General features: G+C 41.8%; 1 protein-coding gene across 1 annotated transcript in view; it reads right to left on the reverse strand.

Annotated features, from left to right (window-relative positions):
- Positions 1-22,460, reverse strand: part of timm21 (translocase of inner mitochondrial membrane 21) — a 45,395-nt gene that overhangs the window by 16,360 nt on the left and 6,575 nt on the right. Inside the window, 3 exon segments of the mRNA XM_059971429.1 lie at positions 682-755; positions 14,903-15,000; positions 19,176-19,238. Coding sequence (XP_059827412.1) covers positions 682-755; positions 14,903-15,000; positions 19,176-19,238 — 235 coding nt within the window.

Consider the following 22,460-nt stretch of genomic DNA (forward strand, 5'->3'; position numbering starts at 1 on the left):
ACAGTGCTGCATTGGAATGGCAGGGCTAAGCCACGTTTCTGTGCAGTAAAGTACAGAGCAGTCCCTGGTCTCCCTCAGGTACTGCAATCTTGCTCTGAGGTATTCAGTTTTATTTTGCAGATACTATACATTTGCAGCAGTGTGGTCAGGAGTGGGGGGGGGGGGTCAAAGGTCTCTGCATTTTAATTGTACCTGCTGCCCAGCAAATCTTGCTCGCTTCCTTCTTCTTAATGGGAAACTGCACTGGCAACCCGAGTCCGCCTTCTGGAGTCCACAAGTTTTGAGGATCTACAGGATTTTTAAATATCTGAAAATGATGTTGCTTACTGAATTGACTATGGATTTCAGCTGTAGTAGTCCTATACGGGAATATCTGATGATTCCTATCAAAGCTGCACATAAAGAGTTGTCAGTTTTCTGCGCTATCTTTAAAATATTTGCAATTTTGCAGAGAACTCAAACACAGATGTGCTTGGTGCACCAGAAATAAAGCATCTTTCTCAAGTGGTTGCCAAATTTTGTTATTAAATGTCCTCTGAAGTAGCTTAAAATATTCTCTGGTAAGGATATTATAAAATGCAAGCTATTTTCTTTCCACAACTGTTCAACAACCAGAAAAGCTACTTAATATGTTGTTTTTTATAAACATATAATAATCTTAGTAAGCATGCTCGAACTTACCTGACATGACGTCTTCTACCCCGCCGCGTTGTCTCTCCATAACCTTTTATAGGTTCTCCCAACACTGCAATTACCTGTTGACACAAGTTGTTTTTAAATCTTAATATTCAAGTGTTAACAGTATCAATCTAGACTATTTAGTGTTCACTGGGAAATAAAAACTGCATTAGACTTTGTTTCTATAACTTCCCCATTTGCCACAGTAGAAATGAAACATGGAATTTAAGAGGAATTTGCTTCTGTTACAATACTCAGCGGCCACTTGACTGATTACCTCCTGTATTTAATAAAGTGAACACTGAGTGTATGTTCATGGTCTTCTGCTGCTGTCCCCACCTACTTCAACGTTTGATCGGTTGTGCATTCAGAGATGCTCTTCCACACACCACTGTTGTAACATGTAGTTATTTGAGTTACTGTCAACTTGAACCAGTCGGTCATCTCCTCTGACCTCTCTCATTAACAAGGCGTTTTCGCCCAAAGAACTGCTGATCACTGGATTTTATTTTGTTTTTTGTACTACGCTATAAGCTCTAGAGTAGTGGTCGCCAACCCGTCGATCGCGATTGACTGGTCGATCTTTGAGACTTTCCCAGTAGATTCCGAAAAAAAAAGAAAAATAGATACACAAATACTGTTGGGAGGTTGTTTCTGGGGTGCAGGGTTTTAGCTCCGTTCTTTCTGCCCAGTGCGCATGCATGTAGCTCCCCCGCACTGCACAGTGTAATTCAGTGGTCCCCAATTGCGAGGAAACAATATGAGTCAGCTGCACCTTTCCTCATTCCCCGTCACGCCCACTGTTGAACTTGAACCCACGTGAGGTCATCAGTCGCCTAAACGCAGTGATACCCTCGCGTCAGAGATCACTGGTTGTCCTCGGGCGGCCGGCAGGAAGTGCAGTCATTACTGGCCTGGAGTGCTGCCTCTAAACCTGTTTAACACACCAAATGTTCATAGGGCTAAAATATTTGCAGATGACCTAATTCGGGCTCAGTGTTTTGTTAAGTATCAGAGCAGCTAACTTGCTGCAATCTACTGAAACAAACTTTTGTCGGCCGATAGATCCTACAAGGGGGGCGGGCGGGTGCCTTGTTGCACTCCTCTAGAGTTCTCTCCGGACTGGGACCGCCGCGGCCCTGGCAGGGGGACCTACGGCCCTGATCTTGTCCTCTCACCCGACCCACGACCAACCGCACCTGGCCAAGGCGTCTAGCGGTGGGTGGGTGGGAGGCTGGAGCTCGGACCCGGAGGCTGTCTAATGAAGCAATGAAGCCCTCAAAACTGCTTCGGTACCCTGAGTCCAAGCACCCCGCACTTAAAGACAAACCTACTGAGTTTTCTCAGCGGAGAAAATGTGAACAGCGTGGGACAGAAGCTAAGTGCCAAGAGCCGCGAAAACTAAATTGCGGAATAGACTGGACACAAGGAACCTGCTTCAAATATCGCTGTATTCCCGTCGTGTTTAACACCCACCCAAACCCCCTCCATCAGCCGGCCCACAAGAATATTGTCAATATTAAACCAGTACCGCGGTGCAAAGAAAGGGTGGGTACCCCTGGTTAGTTCTACATTAGTTCTACTTCCAGGTTGCGGGGTTTTACTTCCGGACTTTTCTGCCTCAGTGCGTATGCGTGTAACTAATCGATTTGGAGTCGATCTTGCCTTTCACTAAGGCCGAGGTAGGGGATCTTGGGCTTAAAAAGGTTGGTGACCACTACTCTAGAGACTGTTGTGCATGAAAATCCCAGATCAACAGTTTCTGAGATACGCAAATCACCCTTCTGGCACCAACAATCATTCCATAGTCAAAGTTACTTAGAACACATTTCTTCTCCATTCTGATGTTTGGGCTGAACAACTGAACCCCTTCACCATGTCTGCAAGCATTTATGCATTTTGTTAGTAATTAGAAATTTGCATCAATGAGCAGATGTATAGGTGTACCTAATAAAGTGGCCACTGAGTGCACATTGAACACATCGGTACTTACATCCTTCCTGCCTACTTTGTGTATACATTTAAGCAGGCGCACACATATTGAATTATTTTATCAGAAATACGCAATTATATGCCAGTTTCTCCAGCAATGCAGTTGACTCTGATTCACCTCAATATTCCCTCATCAGCAGCTTGAGCATGCAAGTCACGCAGCTTTGAAACACGTCTGTATGTAGCCTGTCACTCAAGCCTTGATGAGCTCTATGCCATTTGGAGGGCAGCAATGAGAATTTACCATGATCTTGAAATTACACAAGCATACAATACAATGAGTTCTTTCACCATTATTATTGTTACATTCAGGACCTCCACCATCCAGGTCCTCTCTTCTTGCTGCTGCATTCAGATTCAGGAAGGAGGTACAGGAGACTTCTGTATCACTGGGTTCAGGAGCCCTTCAACCATCAGGCTCCTGAACCAATGTGGATAACTTCACTCACCTCAGTGCTGAACTGTTCCCACAATTTATGGACTCACTTTTAAGACCTCTATAGCTCATGTTCTCAGTATTTTTATTGTATCATTTATTTTCTTTGAATTGGACAGTTTGTGTTTTTTTTTTGCACATTGTTTATCAGCGTTTGTGTGTAGTTTTTCACCTATATTGTATTTCTTTGTTCCACTGTGAATGCCTGCAAGAAAATGAATCTCAAGGTTGTATATGGTGACATATACATACTGTGATAATACATTTATTTTGATTGTTTTTATATTAAGTGGGTTAGTATCACTATGAAAAAGGCAGAGCAGAATTTCAAAAACAAATGTTACGTGTTTGTACTCTTAGTCACAAGGACATACTAAAGACGTGCGTGTGCGCCTGTCCGTCAGCACGTCTGACACATTATGCTGCAGATCTTAAGATCAGGAAATGAGAACAAATAGGTAATACTTCAATTAATAGTTACCAAGTGGTTATGCTCTCACACTATCAGCCCAGAAGTTGAAAGCTTATTTCCAACTGCAAAATGTGATACTGAGTTCAGTAAGACTACTTAATCTGAATTTCCACCTTGAGTTTCAAACCTGAAAGTAAGTTTAACAACTAAGTACGTATATGTCACCATGTACTATGAAATTTATTTTCTTGCAGGAATTCACAGTAGAACAGGGAAATACAACAAAATCTATGAGAAACTACACACAAACATATACAGAACATATGTGTCATGTTAAATTCATTACACCTTTTTCTGCTCTCACCTGGAAGTCTTGAAAATGATTGAAGTGGAATCAAAATAAACTTAGTAATGAGGATTAGTGGTGTGTAAAGCTCAGGGACAACCACAGAAATTGTGGAAGAGCAATGGTAACTTGAGGGAAAATTACATGATGAGGGAGAGGGACTAATCAAAGGTCACAGAAGGAAACTGTAAATAGAACAATCTGCAGGCCAAAACTCTCAATAACCATGGAAAACCTGAACTCATTCTTTTTAATTGAGACGTAAAACCTGTTTTGCATCATCTTAAAAAAAACAGTGGAAAGGTAGTCACATCTGCCAATTAGAACTTGAGGAAAATGTTGTTGTTGTTAAAATGACACATTAAGTTTGAAATATCTGGCCGAGGCAAGCTCCTGATTTCTGTGGGACTAGTTTAGAAGAATGTTCTATAATGACTGAATGGATATTTGATAATCATCAAACAACCAGCAATCACTAGTGTGGACGGCCAAAGGTGCTACTGACAGGGAGATAACAAGCTCTCTTACAGCTCCATCTGTCTTATTCTCCTATTCCCAAAAGAATTAGCTGAAAGCAGATGAACTTATTAAAAACTGGAATCTAATCAACATTAGAATACAGGCGTGTGCAGGAGATCGTAAATTAAACATCTTAGCTAACTTTACAGAATACTGCAGCTGATTTAGAAATTAACGAGTTTTAATTTGAGTCTTATCACAATTTGAAAATGAACAATTATGACTACTTAGGAGCAAAGCAGTTTAAAAAATATATTCCACCCAAATTAAATTATTCAAGTGCACAGAATCTCAGAGTTGGTTACTCTGTTAGAGACAATGTCGCAACATCAGACAGCAGAGTGCAAAAGGTTTAAAAAGGCAAAGAATCTTCAACAGTTTTTGATTTGGAGCAAGAAGGCTGCGCATGATTGGTTGATTTCGGGAGTGAAGGCAGTTTGTACTACTCGAGGTAAAAGAGAGGCGAGACTGCGCAGGTGCGTGACGTCAGCCAGCAGAGCGCGAAAGGTTTAAAAAGAAGACCGCCATATCCAGTGGGTAGCGGAGTGAGAGGCAGCAGAGTGATAGGGCTTTGGCTCAACGGGCTTAGGTGGTAACAGGACGAGGAGAGGTTAGTTTAACTGTGTTAATTACGGAAAGGAAGTAGTATGTGTGTGAGGCCAGTTTTTTGTGCTCGGTGTCAGATGTGGGGGGTCCTGGAGGCTCCCAGCCTCCCGGACAGCTTTATCTGCACCCGGTGTGTCGAGCTACAGCTCCTAAGGGAACAAGTTAGGGAACTGGAGATTCAGCTTGATGACCTTCGCATGGTCAGAGAGAGTGAGGAGGTGATAGAGAGGAGTTACAGGCAGGTGGACACAGACAAGTGGGTCACGGTTAGGAGAGGGAAGGGGAAGAGTCAGGTACTAGAGAGTACCCCTGTGGCTGTACCCCTTGACAATAAGTACTCCTGTTTGAGTACTGTTGGGGGGGACAGCCTACCTGGGGGAAGCAACAGTGGCTGTGCCTCTGGCACAGAGTCTAACCCTGTGGCTCAGAAGGGTAGGGAAAGGAAGAGGAAGGCAGTAATAATAGGGGACTCTATAGTTATGTGGTCAGACAGGCGATTCTGTGGTCGCAGGAAGGAAACTCGGATGGTAGTTTGCTTCCCAGGTGCGAGGATCCGGGATATTTCAGATCACCTCCAAGATATCCCTCAGTGGGAGGGAGAACAGCCAGAGGTCATGGTACATATTGGTACCAACAACATAGATAGGAAAAGGGAATAGACTACGGGGAGTTAGGAAGGAAGTTGAGAAGCAGGACCTCAAAGTTAACAATCTCGGGATTACTGCCTGTGCCACGTGACAGTGAGAATCGGAATGGAATGAGGTGGAGGATAAATGTGTGGCTGAGGGATTGGAGCAGGGGGGCAGGGATTCAGATTTTCTGGATCATTGGGATCTCTTTTGGGGCAGGTGTGTCCTGTACAAAGAGGATGGGTTGCACTTGAATCCCAGGGGGACCAATATCCTGGCGGGGAGGTTTGCTAAGTCTACAGGGGAGAGTTTAAACTAGAATTGTTGGGGAGGTGGGAATCGAACTGAAGAGACTGGGGAAGATAGAGAAGGGATGTGCGCAGATTGAAGGCTTAAGATGTGTCTATTTTAACGCAAGCAGTGTTGTGAAAAAAAGTGGATGAACTTAGAGCGTGGATCAGTACTTGGAGATATGATGTGATGGCCATTACAGAGACTTGGATGGCTCAGGGACAAGAATGGTTACTTCAAGTGCCAGATTTTAGATATTTCAGAAAAGACAGGAAGGGAGGGAAAAGAGGTGGGGGTGTGGCACAGTTGATCAGAGATAGTGTCACGGCTGCAGAAAAGGTGGATGCCATGGAGGGACTGTCTGCGGAGTCTCTGTGGGTGTAGATTAGGAACATGAAGGGGTCAATAACTTTACTGGTCGTTTTTTATAGGCAGCCCAATTGTAACAAGGATATCAAGGATCAGAAAGGGAAACAGATCCTGGAAAAGTGTAATAATAACAGAGTTGTTGTGATGGGAGATTTCCCAAATATCGATTGGCATCTCCCTAGGGCAGGGGTCAGCAACCTTTACCACTGAAAGAGCCACTTGGACCCGTTTCCCACAGAAAAGAAAACACTGGGAGCCGCAAAACCCGCTTGACATTTAAAATGAAATAACACTGCATACAACGTTTTTTTTTTGCCTTTATGCTATGTATAAACAAACTATAATGTGTTGCATTTATGAAATTGATGAACTCCTGCAGAGAAAATGAAATTACATTTCTGCATGCAACAAAAACATTTTGAACTCCGAAAAAAAGACTTTGGGTTGAAGGTTACTTTTAAGTAAAATACTCAACGTCTATTTGAGTCCTTCTTGTATTTATGAAAAACGCCAAACTTAAATTTGCCGCCAGCAGCAAACCAAAAATAACGTCAGCCAGCTGTCAACCTGAAAAATAAAAGGACTATTTCACTGAACAATGAAAACATATGAATATACGTAAAATAATAGGCAATTAAAATATTTATCATACTTGTTCAGGTTGACTCACACCTGACAATGCAGTCGTATTTAGTAGGGATGGATCGATGCTTAGGGGAGTGACCGGGAAGGATAATGTGTTTTTTTCCTCTCTGAACTCACAGAAGCGTTTCCCAAACGATGTTTGCATTGCGATGATTGCAGAATGTAAATACTCCGAATTTATCATGTCGTGACCTTGTTTGAACTCTCTCAAATTGGGGAAGTGAGACAATGTGCCTTTCTGTAAATCTCTGGCAAGCAACGTCAACTTGCGCTCGAATGCCAAAACATCCTCCAACATGTGCAGGGCTGTACGTCCTTACCCTGTTGAAGAGCTGTGTTCAGCGTGTTCAGGTGCGCTGTCATGTCTACCATGAAGTGTAGCTTTTCCAGCCACTCTGGCTGTTCCAGCTCAGGAAAGTTGAGCCCTTTGCTGCCCAGGAAAGTTTTCACTTCTTCCAGACACGCGACAAAGCGTTTCAGCACATCCCCCCTGGACAACCATCAGACTTTGTTGTGCAGCAGGAGATCAGAATATGCAATTTCCAGCTCGTCCAGTAACAAACGGAATTGACGGTGATTTAAACTTTTTGCCATTATTTTATTGACAATCTGAATGACAACATCCATTACTTCTGTGCATTCCGGAGGAAATGTTTGAGCGCACAGTGCCTCTTGGTGCAAGATGCAGTGAAAAGTCAGCAGCTTTCTGTCCAGCGACTTCTGCAGTAAAGCCACAATTCCCTTGTGCGTTCCCGTCATATTCGGTGCCCCCATCAGTAGCTACTGACACCAGATGGGTGGTCTTTATTCCTTTGGCTCTTAAACAATTCAAGACAGCCTCACAGATGTCCTCCCCCCGTGTTTGGTCTTTTAGAGGTATCAACTCAATCAGTTCTTCCTGTGGCCCGGCAGAGTTTACATACCGGCAGAACAACGCTATTTGTTCAATATCACCTTTGTCTTTAGACTCGTCACAGGCAATCGAGTAGGCCACAGCTGAATTGATGTCTTTAATTTGCTGTCTTGTGATGTCTTCTGCCATTTTTATGGTTCTGTCTTTGACAGTCTTTGCAGAGAGGGGCATATCCCTGATTTTCTGCACAATTTCACTCTTGTTTTTAAAGTCCGTGAATAGATGTTCTGAAATCTTAATGAAAGATTCTTTTATATATTCACCATCTGTAAACTGCTTCCCGTGCCTGACTATTTCCTGAGCGGCAATATAACTGGCGTATGTCGTTGATTTTCCAGACTTCATCCATTTCTGGAAATGATTTTTGCTCAGATCAACCTTCCGCATCAGTTCCGAAACGGCTTTTTTTCTCTCATCTCCATCCGGATATTTTTGAGCAAAGGCTGCGTGTTTATTCTGGAAATGCCTTGCGACATTTGACTTTTTGTTGTTTGCTAGTTTCTCATTGCATATTAAGCATACCGGTAAACCAGTCTCGTCAACAGTGAAAGCAAATGAATCTGTCCACGTATCATTAAACGTTCTGTTTTCTTCAGTCACTTTTCTTTTTTTAGAATTCTCCATAGTTGGCTTACCTTGGATCGAAAAATTAAAGAAATCGCGCACTGGCGGGTGTCAGGTATTGGCAGTGGTGACGTATATTAATAGCGATAAAAACACGTTGTAGCGGTGTGCTCACGCAGTCAGTAAACTGCAGTCGAATAACTTTATTCGAACTAAACAGCCTTGCTTTTAAGCCTCCCTCAACCCAGCCCCCATGGACGCAGATGCTGCAAAAGACGCGTACTCACAAACCCCCGTAGGCTATCTCCCTTAGCCGGAATGCTGGCTAATTGTGAGGAAATGTGTCACCACACTTAGATTGTACAAGATCACCATAATCTTCAAATTTAGAATTACATTTCAAAAGCTAACAAACTAACATAAAATACATTTTAATTAAATACTGACCAATTATTTCCCAAAGCCACAGGGAGCCGCAGCACAGAGGTGAAAGAGCCACAAATGGCTCGGGAGCCGCAGGTTGTCGACCCCCGCCCTAGGGCAAGGGGTTTAGATGGGGTAGAGTTTGTTAGGTGTGTTCAGGAAGGTTTCCTGACACAATATGTAGATAAGCCTACAAGAGGAGAGGCTGTACTTGATCTGGTATTGGGAAATGAACCTGGTCAGGTGTCAGGTCTCTCAGTGGGAGAGCATTTTGGAGATAGTGATCATAATTCTATCTCATTTACAATAGAATTGGAGAGAGATAGGAACAGACAAGTTAGAAAAGCATTTAATTGGAGTAAAGGGAATTATTAGGCTATCAGGCAGCAAATTGGAAGCTTAATTTGGAAACAGATGCTCTCAGGGAAAAGTACAGAAGAAATGTGGCAAATGTTCAGGGGATATTTGTGTGGAGTCCTGCATAGGTATGTTCCAATGAGACAGGGAAGTTATGGTAGGGTACAGGAACCGTGGTGTACAAAGGTTGTAATAAATCTAGTCAAGAAGAAAAGGAAAACTTACAAAAGATTCAGAGAGCTAAATAACGTTGGAGATCTAGAAGATTATAAGGCTAACAGGAAGGATCTTAAGAAGGAAATTAGGAGAGCCAGAAGGGGCCATGAAATGGCTTTGGCGGGCAGGATTAAGGAAAACCCCAAGGTATTCTACAAGTATGTGAAGAGCAGGAAGATAAGACGTGAAAGAATAGGACCTATCAAGGGTGACAGTGGGGAAGTGTGTATGGAACCGGAAGAAATGGCAGAGGTACCCCACCTGGAGTACTGGGCTCAGTTCTGGTCGCCTCACTACAGGAAGGATGTGGAAGCCATAGAAAGATGCAGAGGAGATTTACAAGGATATTGCCTGGATTGGGGAGGGCGCCTTATGAGAATAGGTTGAGTGAACTCAGCCTTTTCTCCTTGGAGTGACGGGAATAACCTGATAGAAGTGTACAATATGATGAGAAGCATTGATCGTGTGGACAGTCAGAGGCTTTTTCCCAGGGCTGAAATGGTTGCCACAAGAGGACACAGGCTTAAGGTGCTGGGGAGTAGGTACAGAGGGGATTGTCAGGTGTAAGTTTTTTACTCAGAGTGTTGAGTGCGTGGAATGGGCTGTGGGAGCAACGGTGGTGGAGGCAGATATGATAGGGTCTTTTAAGAGACTTTTGGATAGGTACATGGAGCTTAGGAAAATAGAGGACTATGGGTAAGCCTACTAATTTCTAAGGTGGGACATGTTCAGCTCAACTTTATGGGCCGAAGGGCCTGTATTGTGCTGTAGGTTCTCTATGTTTTTAACACAGAGTGCCATTTATATTAGCAGCAATTTACTTCCAATTGATTAGTAATGGTGGGATGGGATGCTCTTTCCTGGCTTCTGAATGTTTGCCACTTATTCAGGTAGAAAAGGTCAACAAAATTTGCTCAGATTGCAGAAAGTACTTAACATGCATGGCATACTTAAGTTCACATTAAATATATATCATATAAATTTTAAAGAGGGTTTTAAAGATCAACTTTATTTGTCATATGTACATTTTCGGGCGGACTCGGAGTTGGCTGTGGTCGGGGCTCCCAGAGTGCTGTATCGGCAAGCTGCAGCACTGGAGGTTCATGGCAGGAAGAGTTTTTCTACCTTCTACCGTCTGCGTGAGATGATGGGCTGTCGGGACTTTGAGACTCTCTTTTAAACCGTGCCATGGACTGTTCTTTAACAGATTACGGTATTGCTTTGCACTGTTGAAACTATGTGTTATAATTATCTGGTCTTTGTCAGTTAGTCTTTTATCAATTATGGTATTGTCTGCACTGTTGAAACTATATGTTAACTATAACTATATGTAACTATGTGGTTTTGTGTAGGTCTTGTAGCTTTAGTTTTGTCTGATGGGTATGTAGTTCCTTTCCGGGGAACGTGCTAAGATGGTAGCGCAATATCGATACGCAGCAGCCTCTCCGGACTCTGGATTGGGGATTGCCAAACGTTATGTGGATTTTCTGGTGTAGTCTGTTTTGTCATATACTTTTGTGATATCAGTCTGGAGGAACGTTGCCTCATTTTTTTTAACTACATTGCATTTGTGGTTTCTAAATGACAATAAACTGAATCTGAATCGGAATCTGAAACATCAATACAGAAATTACACTGTCCTGTGTCAAATCAAATCAGCAAGGGTCATGTTGGGCAGCCTGCAAATGCTGCTACGCTTCCGACAGCAACATAGCATACTCACAACTCACTGACCATAACATTTACTATACGTCTTTGGAATGTGGGAAGAAATCAGAGTACCTGGGGGAGCCCTTGCAATCTCGGGGAAAACTTGCAAACTCCTTTCAGGCAGAGGCTGGAATTGAGCCCTGACTAGTGATCGATGGCACTTGAAAGCAATTGTGCTAACCACTATATTTAATACATGTAATGTGGAAAACAGAACATGTTTTCTTTGAATATATGATACACATCTTCATTTGGCAAATCTGGAAAGAGAAACAAATAACGGGCCAATAAGCATCTTTGGAAAGCAGAGACAGCTTATTGTTCTGGGTGTAAACCAATAGATTGCAAGATAAGAGGATGACAAGTCCATCAATACAATTAGAAAAGAATAGTAGTAGTGGGAGAGATGAGTGCAAACCTTGTACCTAGAATATCTCTCTGTTTGACTGAGCTGCAATGAATTCTGGAGCTCAGTGGTTCTGAGTGCTGTCTTGGGTATGTGGGACAGAAAGAATTAACAGAGTATTCACGGCTCAACTCTGCCCCCTCATACCTTTGATTCTTCTTCCCGACTGAGTTATAAAGCCACTCTCAGCACTCCGACTGCTCATTTGTGAGATATCAAGCCAGTGTACTTTGAAGAGGTCAGAGTACACCAAAATTAATGCTAGCAAATAATATGTCCATTAAATAACAATGTAATACCTCAGGGACAACAGTTTTTCTATCTGTAATAGAACCGTGGAGCTCACTAGCCCATTCATCCCATCAGAGCTGTGAGAATCAGTTTTATTAGCTTTGACATATATTACGTTGTGAAATTTGTTGTTTTGTGGCACCACAATTTGTTGTTTTGTTGTTTTGTGTTGGCTTGTGGCCTAATGGGACTAGTAACCTGAAGGTCACTGGTTCGAGCCTCAGCTGAGGCAGCGTGTTTGTGTCCTTGAGCAAGGCACTTAACAACACATTGTTCTGCGACGACACCAGTGCCAAGCTGCATGGGTCCTAGTGCCCTTCCCTTGGACAACATCGGTGGCGTGGAGAGGGGAAGGCCTGCAGCTTGGGCAACTGCCGGTCTCCCATACAACCCTGCCCAGGCCTGCACCCTGGAAACTCCAGGCGCAGATCCATGGTCTCTCGAGACCGACGGATGCCACCATATCATGTGGCACCACAATACATACACAAGTACTATAAAGAAAATAAGAAACCAATTTTATATATATAAAATTTAAAATTAAATAATGAGTACTGAAAAGAGAACAAAAAGTAGGGAGGTTGTGTTCATAGGTAGGTTAAAAAATCTTAAATCTTCTGAAACTGATTATCTAAACTGTGCTCTTTTTGACAGATGTTACTGAATCTGTCTTCACCACCTATGGCAGTAGATTTTAAACTCTATCACAATAAAAAATAATTATCTTACTTCACTTGGTACCTGCATTAAATGTCTTGTCTGGTTAAGCAATCCTTCAGTGAAAGATTTCCAAAAAGTACAATCTCCCATCAAGCACCTCCGCACTAAGGAGAGCAACCCTCGCCTGGAGTTTCACTGACACTTCAGCTCCCAGATCTCTACTGATGCTGTCTCACCACAAAATTCAACTTCAATCTCTGGCTTCTCTTCTCTCCAATGTTTTAAAATGGATCAACAGCTCGTGGAACATGTCACTTAAAGTAAACACACCTAACTTTCTTTCCTATGTAGAGACACAGCCATGTAAAAGTACCTTCCAATCCAATGAGAGTATGTGACTCAATTATACCCAAATGCCCATTAACCTACTAACCCACGTGTTTTTGGAACGTGGGAGGAAGTCAGAGGGCCAGGGGAAAATCCATGTGGTTCGGGGGGAGGGGGGGGGGTAGAATCTACAAAATGCTTACAGGCAGTCGTACCTGGGTCTCTGGTGCTGTAATGGTGTTACACTAACCTCTAATGCTGCCTTGCTGCCTCCTTCATTTTTGTAAGCTGTTTTGGTGTCATGAATTTAAATCAAAAAGCCACTGCTACAGTTTCCTGGTGAGGCTGATGCATGGCCGCATCACAACGCAAGAACTATACTCCATGAACTCCACCTCCCCCCACCCAACCTACCCCATCTATATCCCATAGTAGATGCAGCCCTTAATATGGTTATAATAGACAGAGCAGGCAGATTTCACACAAGTCCAGCCAAGCTGTAAAATTATTTACTGGGAATCTCAGGGTTGTATACTGCATATATATCCTGATAATAAATGTACTTTGAAAATATGAATGTGCTAGTTCCCCACCACTTAAAAAGGATTTTCAGTAATTACACCTTAGCTTCCTTGCATGCACCATCACGTCCAGTTAACACACATTAAATGCTGGAGGATCTCAGCAGGTCAGGCGGCATCTCTGCTGACCTGCTGAGTCATTCCAGCTTTTTGTGTGTAGTACTCTAGATTTGCAGCAATTGTAGAATTGCCTGTGTTCATGTCTGGTTAATAGTTTTGGTAATAGTCGTAAGTTTGCCTGAACTGGAGTAGATTATTTAAGGGGGTGTTTAACTTTGGTGAAACAGGCTTCATTTTTAACTTAATGCAAACTTGAGGATTGATTCAGAATTTAATTCATGTCATGGGCCTTTCTGACATGATTCCCCTTGATGTGTTGATACCTCTTCCTATACAAACCAGCTGATCAACTTAAATATCTTTTCTGATTATCCGGCTCAATCGTGTTACTCTCCGTCATGTGAGACAGACAATGGCTGCCATCGGGAAGTTACAAGAAAAAACGCTGCTGCAAAAATACCAAAAATTGCAAATAAAGTAATAATCAAAAACACAAGAGGTTCTGCAGTTACTGGAAATCCAGAGTAACACATTCAAAATGCTGGTGGAACTCAGCAGGTTAGGCAGCATCTATGAAGAGTTGACATTGGGTCTGGAAAGGAAGGGGGAGTGGAATGCATGAGTACAAACTGGAAGGCGATAGGTGAAGCCAGGTAGCCAGGTGGGTGGGGTGGAGGTGGGGGGACTGATACGTGAAGCTGGGAGGTGATAGGTGGAAAAGTCAAAGGGTGGAAGTAGAAGGAATGTGATAGGAGAGGAGAGTGGGCCATTGGAGAAAGAGAAAGGACACCAGAGTTCAAAGTAAATTTATTATCAAATGACATATTTGTGTCACTCTGAGATTCATTTTCTTGCGGGCATGCTCAATAAATCCCTAATAGAATAATCATGATAGAATCAATGAAAGACCACACCAACTTGGGCGTTCAACCAGGGTGCAAAAGACAACAAACTGTGCAAATACAAACAGAAAGAAATAATAATAATAAACAAATAAACAATAAATACTGAGAAAATGAGATGAAGAATCTTTGAAAGAGAGTCCATAGGTTGTAGGAACATTTCAATGATGGGGAAGTGAAGTTGAGTAAAGTTATTTCTTTCGGTCCAAGAGCCTGATGGCTGAAGGGTAATAACTGATCCTGAAACTGGTGGTGTGACTCCTAAGACTCCTGTACCTTCACCTTGATGGCAGCAGCAAGAAGAGAGCATGACCTGGGTGGTGGGGGTCCCTTATGATGGATGCTGCTTTCCTGTGACAATGCAGGAAAGCTGATATTAATCAAGATGTGAACTTCACTGCTGTTTATTAGCCCTGTCAAAGCTAACACCATTATCACCAAGTTTACTGTACAATACAAAAAGATTTGCAATGGTTTTTGGAACACGTCTCATGTGAATACTTAACGTTGAAGGTAAAAAGTAAATCTTGGTCTTTAAAAAAAAAATCACATGACACGTAAAACCATACCTCTGGATGGGCTCGACACTTCTTCAGAGCATCTCCATATATCTTACTTGGACTTGAGGAGGAGAACAGCTCTTTAAATATCACGTAGAACAATCCTCCTGAAATAACAGAAACACATGTTAAGATAGAAGATTTGTGAAGTGAATACAGTCTTTGAAAATTCTAATGTGTGAAATTCTTCACAGGGTTTGAAAGGGATTTATTCCTTAATATTTTGTTTTTTTTTACTTTTTTTATATTCAGCAGGGCTTCTTTTCCCCCAGGAAACTGTGGAACACAAAACACATCTAGTCTGATTATTCACCGTAATTACCTCTAGATGCACATTCAAAGCAAAATGTTGTCATATTCTAGGCAGTTCACTAGGATCAGCCTATAACTTGTCTTATCAGAGCCGTTCTTGAGTGTCCAAAGAAACTTGAGATGGCAAGATTCTACTGGAATCAAACTGGGACCATGTCTAGTTCCACGTTCCATCTGAAGCAGTTCCACCTTTGTATTAGTAGCTTTACAATTATTCAAGTATGATGTTTTCCAAGGGATTGTCTATTGGTGGGTCTTCAGGAGACTGTAGAGGCCAGTCCGAGATTCACATATGACTTATATTAATTACCGCTTATTTGGAAACAGTGAGATCTGATTCTAGATACCCCAACTGGAAAGAGAGGAAAGAAAACCCAAGGGTTATTTAATTGAATTGCTTGGGTCCTGAGGTGGGATTGAACTTGGGATTGTAGCTCATTAGCACAAGCTTCTGAATTACTAGTTCAGTATTTCCTAGTAGCACATTCCACAAAACAAATAAACTGAATAAAAATCTCTTGGTGCTTTAAGCGCACACTGGCAAGAAGATGATACTTGATATGAGTACGTAGCTGGGTGGGATCAGGGTAGGATGGACATGTATCCTTTTAAAATCATCGGACTTTCCCAAATATGGAATACCCCAGGGAGAGACTGTGCAAGAGCTGCTCCACTGATCTCTTGCTGGTGACTCACTCTTGGTCTTTATATCTCGATTATGAAAATTCATGCTGACAGATGCTCAGAAGCAGATCTAACTCTACAGGCGGATATTAGAGAGAGAAGGGCCAAGACTGCTACAAGGAGAGATGTCTTCTCATCTCAGTCCTTATTTTGCAACAGTGAGATTGATTCTAGATTTCCCAACCAGAGAGAAAACAATTCCCAGTTATTTAATTGAATTTAAACTGCTCAGGTCCTGAGGTGGGATTGAATCTGCGTAGGCTTATTAGCCAAGGCTTCTGAATTCCTAATGTACATCCTCATAGTACATTAGGTACTATGAATTCATAGTGAAAAATTCAAGGGAGCAACAGAGGCCCAGGTTTAGAAGTTCAGTGATTAAATCTGAGGGCATAATAGTATTGAACACTGACCTGTAATCGATGAACAGCAGCTTGATGTAGGTCTTGCTGCTGTCTGGGCTCTCCAAAGGAAAAGAAAACATGAACAAACATGTACAGAAGAGATTCTACAGATGGAAACCTTGTGTGTAGTGATTGTCCTCGCTGACAATCAAAACACACAAAATGCTGGAGGAATTCAGCAAGGCAAACAACACTTATAGAGGGGAATAAACAAGTTGACAGCTTGGGCTGAGACCCTTCAACAGGACTGAAAAGGAAGAGGGCAGAAGCCAGAATAAAATGATGGGGGGTGGGAAAGGAGTACAAGCTGGTAGGTAATAGGTAAGAGCAGGTGAGGGGGAAGGTGAGTGAGTAGGTGAGCAGGGATGATTTAGGAAGCTGGGAGGTGGCAGGTAGAAGCGATAAAGGGCTGACAAACAAATTTAACAGGAGATGACAGTGGACAATGGAAGAAAGGAAAGTGAACCAGAAGAAGGTAATAGACAGATCATGGGGCAGGTGTGGAGAAGAGAAAGGGTGAGAGGGTAACTAGAATGGGAAATGGGAGAAGAGAAGAGGGGGAAGAGGGAGGAATTAACAGAAGTTGGAGAAATCAATATTCAGTTATTAAAGTAACACACACACACAGACACACACCCACGCGCGCGTGCAAAACACTGGAAGAACTGAAGCAGGACAGACAGCACCTACAGAAAAGAATAAAGAGTCGGCATTTTGGGCTGAGACCCTTCATCAGGGCTGGAAAGAAAGGGGGAAGAAGCCAGAATAAGAAGGTGGGAGTGGTGGGGGGAGAGAAAGGAGTACAGACTGGAAGATGAGAACAGGTGAGAGAAGGGATAAGGTGGGTGGATGGGGAGGGCTGATGAAGTGAGAAGCTGGGAGGTGATAGGTGGTAGTAGTAAAGGGCTGAAGAAGGAAGAATCTGACAGAAAAGGAGAGAGGATCACGGGAGAAAGGAAAGGAGGAGAGACAACAGAGGGAGGTGATAGACAGGTGAGGAGGTTAGCCAAAATGGAGAATGGTAAAGGAGAGAACGGGGAGCAGAGAGAGATTACTGGAAGTTGGAGAAATGGATTTACAGTATATGACAGTTCAATATGTAACATTACGAGTGAAATCTTTGTGGTACACATGGTCACAAACTAGGTTCAACTGATCCTTTTTGCTAAAGGTTTTAGGGTCTGATAATACTTACAATTGGTTATATTAGTGAAACTTCTTTTTACCGGGCGTCTCTAGTGACGCAGCTCGTTAGCCCCTTGCTGACAGCCACTGAACTCAGCAGTGAGAAAACCATCTTTCTCAAACTCCGTACAACTCGGGTCCCACCAAAACCAGGAAGTCTCGACCACCTAAACCCCGATCAGTGAGAATATTGGGTAAATATTGCCCTCATGCAATTAGCCTTCATCTAGAAATAACAGATCGCAAACAGTTATAAAGAGTATATTTATGAATGTCAACTTAACAAAACTGTTATTAAAGACAAAAGAAAAAACAAAAGGACCCATTATAATTAAAACAGTCAAATGTGTACAAGGTTGGAGATCAGATCATTCAAAAGCTGGATGTGCCATTGCACCAACCCCTATTCACCGATCACCGGTGGAATTTCCCATCTTGGACTCCATCGAATCACACATTGCAGTTGAATTCTATGGTCAGTTCTCTCAAGCTTCTTCTCTCTCTGTCTCCCGTTGAAAAGACCTCAACCTACCCCACTCATAAAAGCTCTCCACCCAGATTCCTCTAGCACCATCGTCCAATTCCACCATCCTAACTGGCTGACTCGACATTCCGAACTTGACATTCCTAAGCTGGACATCACAACCTCTTGTCTTTAACCGTAACCCAAACATCACCAGCAGAACACACTGCTCCCGCAGAAAGCCATGAAATGAACTACCCTAACAGTAAAGTCTTAAGCAGGGCAAAACATTAGAAAAAGTTGGGAATTTACCTGAACACGAAGATAAATATCAGCGTTGGACCAAGAGGGAGGAAGGGAGAGAGGGTGGGAAGGATGGATGGATGGAAGGATAGATAAATAAGAATTTATGATAAATAAGAAATTTGAAGACTATTCATTCATTTTCAACTGGCCAGAACAACAACTTAAAGATTCTAAATGCTAATAATTTTATACAATTAATTTTCAGGTGTGTACACAATTCATTATTGTTCTATCATTCTTTCTCCCTTCCTTCCCTCTTTACGATACTCCTTGCAATTCTAAAGTGGCCACTTTATCAGGTGCACCTTGTACAGCTGCTTGTTAATGCAAATATCTAATCAGTCAAATGTGTTGCAGCAGCACAATATATAAAGGCGTGCAGACATGGTCAAGGGATTCAGTTACCGACCAGACCAAATATCAGAATGGGGAAGAAAAATGACATTGACAGTGGAATGATTGTCAGTGCCAAGATGAGGTGGTTTGAGTATCTCAGAAACTGCTGATCTCCTGGGAGTTTCATGCATAAGCATCTCTGGAGTTGACAGAGATCAAACAACATCCAGTGAGCAAAAGCTCTGTGGGCGAAAATGCCTTGTTACTGAGAGAAGCCAGACGAGAATGGCCAGTCTGGTTGCAGCTGACAGGAAGGCGACAGTAACTCAAATAACCACACATTACACAACAGTGGTGGGCAGAAGAGAATCTCTGAAATGACACGTCAAAACTTGAAGTGGGTAGACTATAGCAGCAAACATACACCGTGACCAGTTAATTAGGTACAGGAGGCACATAGTAAAGTGGCCACCGATTAAGTACAAAAAAAATTGCAAAATGTAAAATGGAGATTAGCACTTTACAACTTGACAACGCTGGTTAATGTCATACACAGTTATATAAAGATGTACACGCACAAAAAAAAACTTACCTGTTATGCCAATCCCAACCAACACGACGAGAAGATAGGTAAGGTCTTTGCCAGCTTCTTTCACTGAAGCATTCAAGGATTTGAAACATGTGTTAAACAATTAACAGTAAATTTTGTGGTTTTAAAATAATAAGCAACCTGTGAACAGTTCTATTAATCATTTGTGAATGTTTACATGGAAAAGGACTTAATTTTTAGACTATAAATTGATTGCTTTCTACGTTTAAAATAGAGATATATATTTTCAGCAAGAAAAAATGGCTTTTACATAGCACATTTCATTTATTCAGGAGTAATCTGAAATTGTTGCTTCACCACAGCAAAGCTAGCTACTTTGTAATTCCTAGTTTACTTCAGCTTCTCAAAATAATAGTCCAATTTAGAAGCACCACATAATGTTCACAAATCAAAAAGTAAAACAAATCTGAGAATTGTATTTTTATTATCACAGGAAAGACTCTAACCATATATCTATCTGCTGGTGGTGAGGACAGCAGATGCAACGTTTTAGCATTCATTTCAGGAGAATAAAGCACGGATAAGGCCACAGTTGAGTATTGTTTGCAGTTTTGGGTCCCTTATCTTAGAAAGGATGTGCTGCATTGGACAGGGTTTAAAAGAAGTTCACAAACATGATTCTGGGATAGAAAGACTTGCCAGATGAGAAGCATTTGATGACTCTGGGCCTCTACTCACTGGAATTCAGACAAATGAGGGGTGATATCATTGAAATCTATAGAATGGTGAAAGGCTTTGATAGAGTGGATGTGGAGAGGATGGTGTGGGGGGGGGGGGGGGTCTAAGACCAGAGGACAAAGCCTCAAAATAGAGGGACGTCCTTTTAGAACAGAGATGAGAAAGAATTTCTTTAGCCAAAGAGTGGTGAATCTGTGGAAACTGTTGCCACAGGTGGCTGTGGAGGCCAAGTCATCGGGTATATTTAAGGCAGAGGTTAGTCAGGGCATAAGTAGATACTTGGAGAATGCAGGACATAGAAGGAAAATGAATCAGGCATGGTGTAATGGCAGAGCAGACTCAATGGGCCAATATTTCTGCTCCTGTATCTTATTATTATTATATCTTATATTATATTATTTACATTTATTATCTATTTCATGGAAATAAGAGGAAGCATTGAATATAATGCTCAGTAATGCATCATTTTCCATTTTTCAGATCTGGTATGGGATAATAAGAATAGCTACAGGGGTGAGGGACAAGTTGTTTCATATGGATTGGAAAAATATCTGTAGTTTAAAATACAGACAAGAAATATCTCATAATTCCCAATGAATATAACATCCACTGAGAAATAAAGACCCCATTGGAAAGGTAACCCATCCATGGTTAATTAAAAACAAAGGATAACAAAGGACTTTAGTGTAAAAATGTTTTATAGAATTACAAAGACTTGCAGCAGGCCAGAGGACTGGGAGACCTTCATAATGCACAACTCATATAAAAACAGAGTATAAATTAAGAAATATAAACATTTCCAAGAATACAAAAAAGAATGGTACAGAAGATTAAAAATAGGGAATAAGGAAATACCAGTACTATCAGACAATAAGTGGCATCGATCACCACAGCAAGTCAGAGAAAACATAAAAATGCAGGTGAACAAGTAGCTACCGGGAAGAAGGAACGCATAAAAAACACACTTAAGTAAAGCAAAGAGGTTCTAAAGGGAATATGTGCAGACAAATCATCTGAGCAGAGGTGGCAACAGAGATAGTGGATTATTGGTTGTAATCTTGTAATCTAGATTCTACAATAGACCTGGGAGATAGAGAAACAGCAAACCCAACACCATTAATGAAGAAAATGGGGTCGGAGAGAGGCAAAAAAAAGGCATCCTGAGCACTAATTAGCCTAACATCTGTTGGGAAAATACTGGAATGCATTAAACAGCAATAATGGAAAACTTGATGATTCTATAGCATCAACATAATTACTCTCTCAGTTCCTAATACTTATCGACAAAGGAATTCATCACATAACTTTCTTTTGACTTCAAAGAACAAAATCAGTGCCAACACCTCTTGCAGATATGGCCTGCCTTCATGCAATGCTGTTGATGATCGCATTCTCCAAATCTTCATTCTTAATTGTTGACACTCACAATGATTATCGTGAACAGTAATAATGCCAGGTCAGGCTGGTTAGGTTAGAGATCATCAATGAAAACGAGTAAACAGTCAACATATCGGGCTGATTGTAGCCCTAGTACAAGGAGGACTGGAAAGGACAGTCACATTGCTTTTCAACAACTATAATGCATTTTGAGCAAAGTATAAGGGAATGGTGGGTTAGCAAGAGATGAAATGATTATGTGATCATTCATTTCTTAAATTAAGCCTATAATCCCCACTGCTCCCTAAATCTATATTGCCCCCTAAGAAATGCCCACTGCCAAGCTGGGAAGGGGTGAAACCTCCCACTTTGGTAACCACTGCTTGAAACAATGTGGCCTGTATAATAAAAAGAGTACTTCTTACATCTATCAGTCATGTCAAGTTGCATAATGGAAAACACCTGTTATAGCAGGACTATCTATATTTCATTATATTAAAAACTACTTGAACAAAACAGAGAGTCTTGGAATATGCTCCTGAAAATGGGTTACCATCTGCAAAGATGGTAAGAGAATTCAATAAAAGATAAAACTTCATCCTCGCATGTAACAACATATCTGGCCACCGGTACAAATTGGATGGTCTGGGCCTTATGAGGATGGAGTTTCATCTTCAAAGTACATTTATTATCGATGTATTTAAGCAGTATACAACCCTGAGATGGACTACATCCCCGAGTCCCAAGAGAGACTGCTGAAGAGATAGTGGATGCATTGGTCATGATCTTTCAAGAACCACTTGATTCTGGAGCATTGTCAACAGTTTGGGCCCCGTTTCTCAGAAAGGATGTGTTGTCATTGGAGAGAGTCCAGAGAAGGTTCACAAGGATGATTACAGGAATGAAGGTGTTAACATTTGAGGAGCATTTGGCAGCTTTGGGCCTGTACTCACTGGAATTTAGAAGAATGTAGGCAAATCTCATTGAAATCTACCAACGGTTGAAAGGACTAGATAGGGTGGATATGGACAGAATGTTTCCTATGGTGGGGGTAACTAGAGGTACAGCCTCATAATTGAGGGTTGACCTTTTAAAACAGAGATAAGGAGGGAGCACTGAATCTGTGGAATGCTCTGCCACAGAATGCAGTAGAGGCCAAGTCCATGGGCATATTTAAAGCAAAGTTGATATTTTCCTGATTGGTTAGGGCAG

This window comes from Hypanus sabinus, chromosome 1 (assembly GCF_030144855.1).
Source record: "Hypanus sabinus isolate sHypSab1 chromosome 1, sHypSab1.hap1, whole genome shotgun sequence".
Classification (NCBI taxonomy): Eukaryota; Metazoa; Chordata; class Chondrichthyes; order Myliobatiformes; family Dasyatidae; genus Hypanus; species Hypanus sabinus.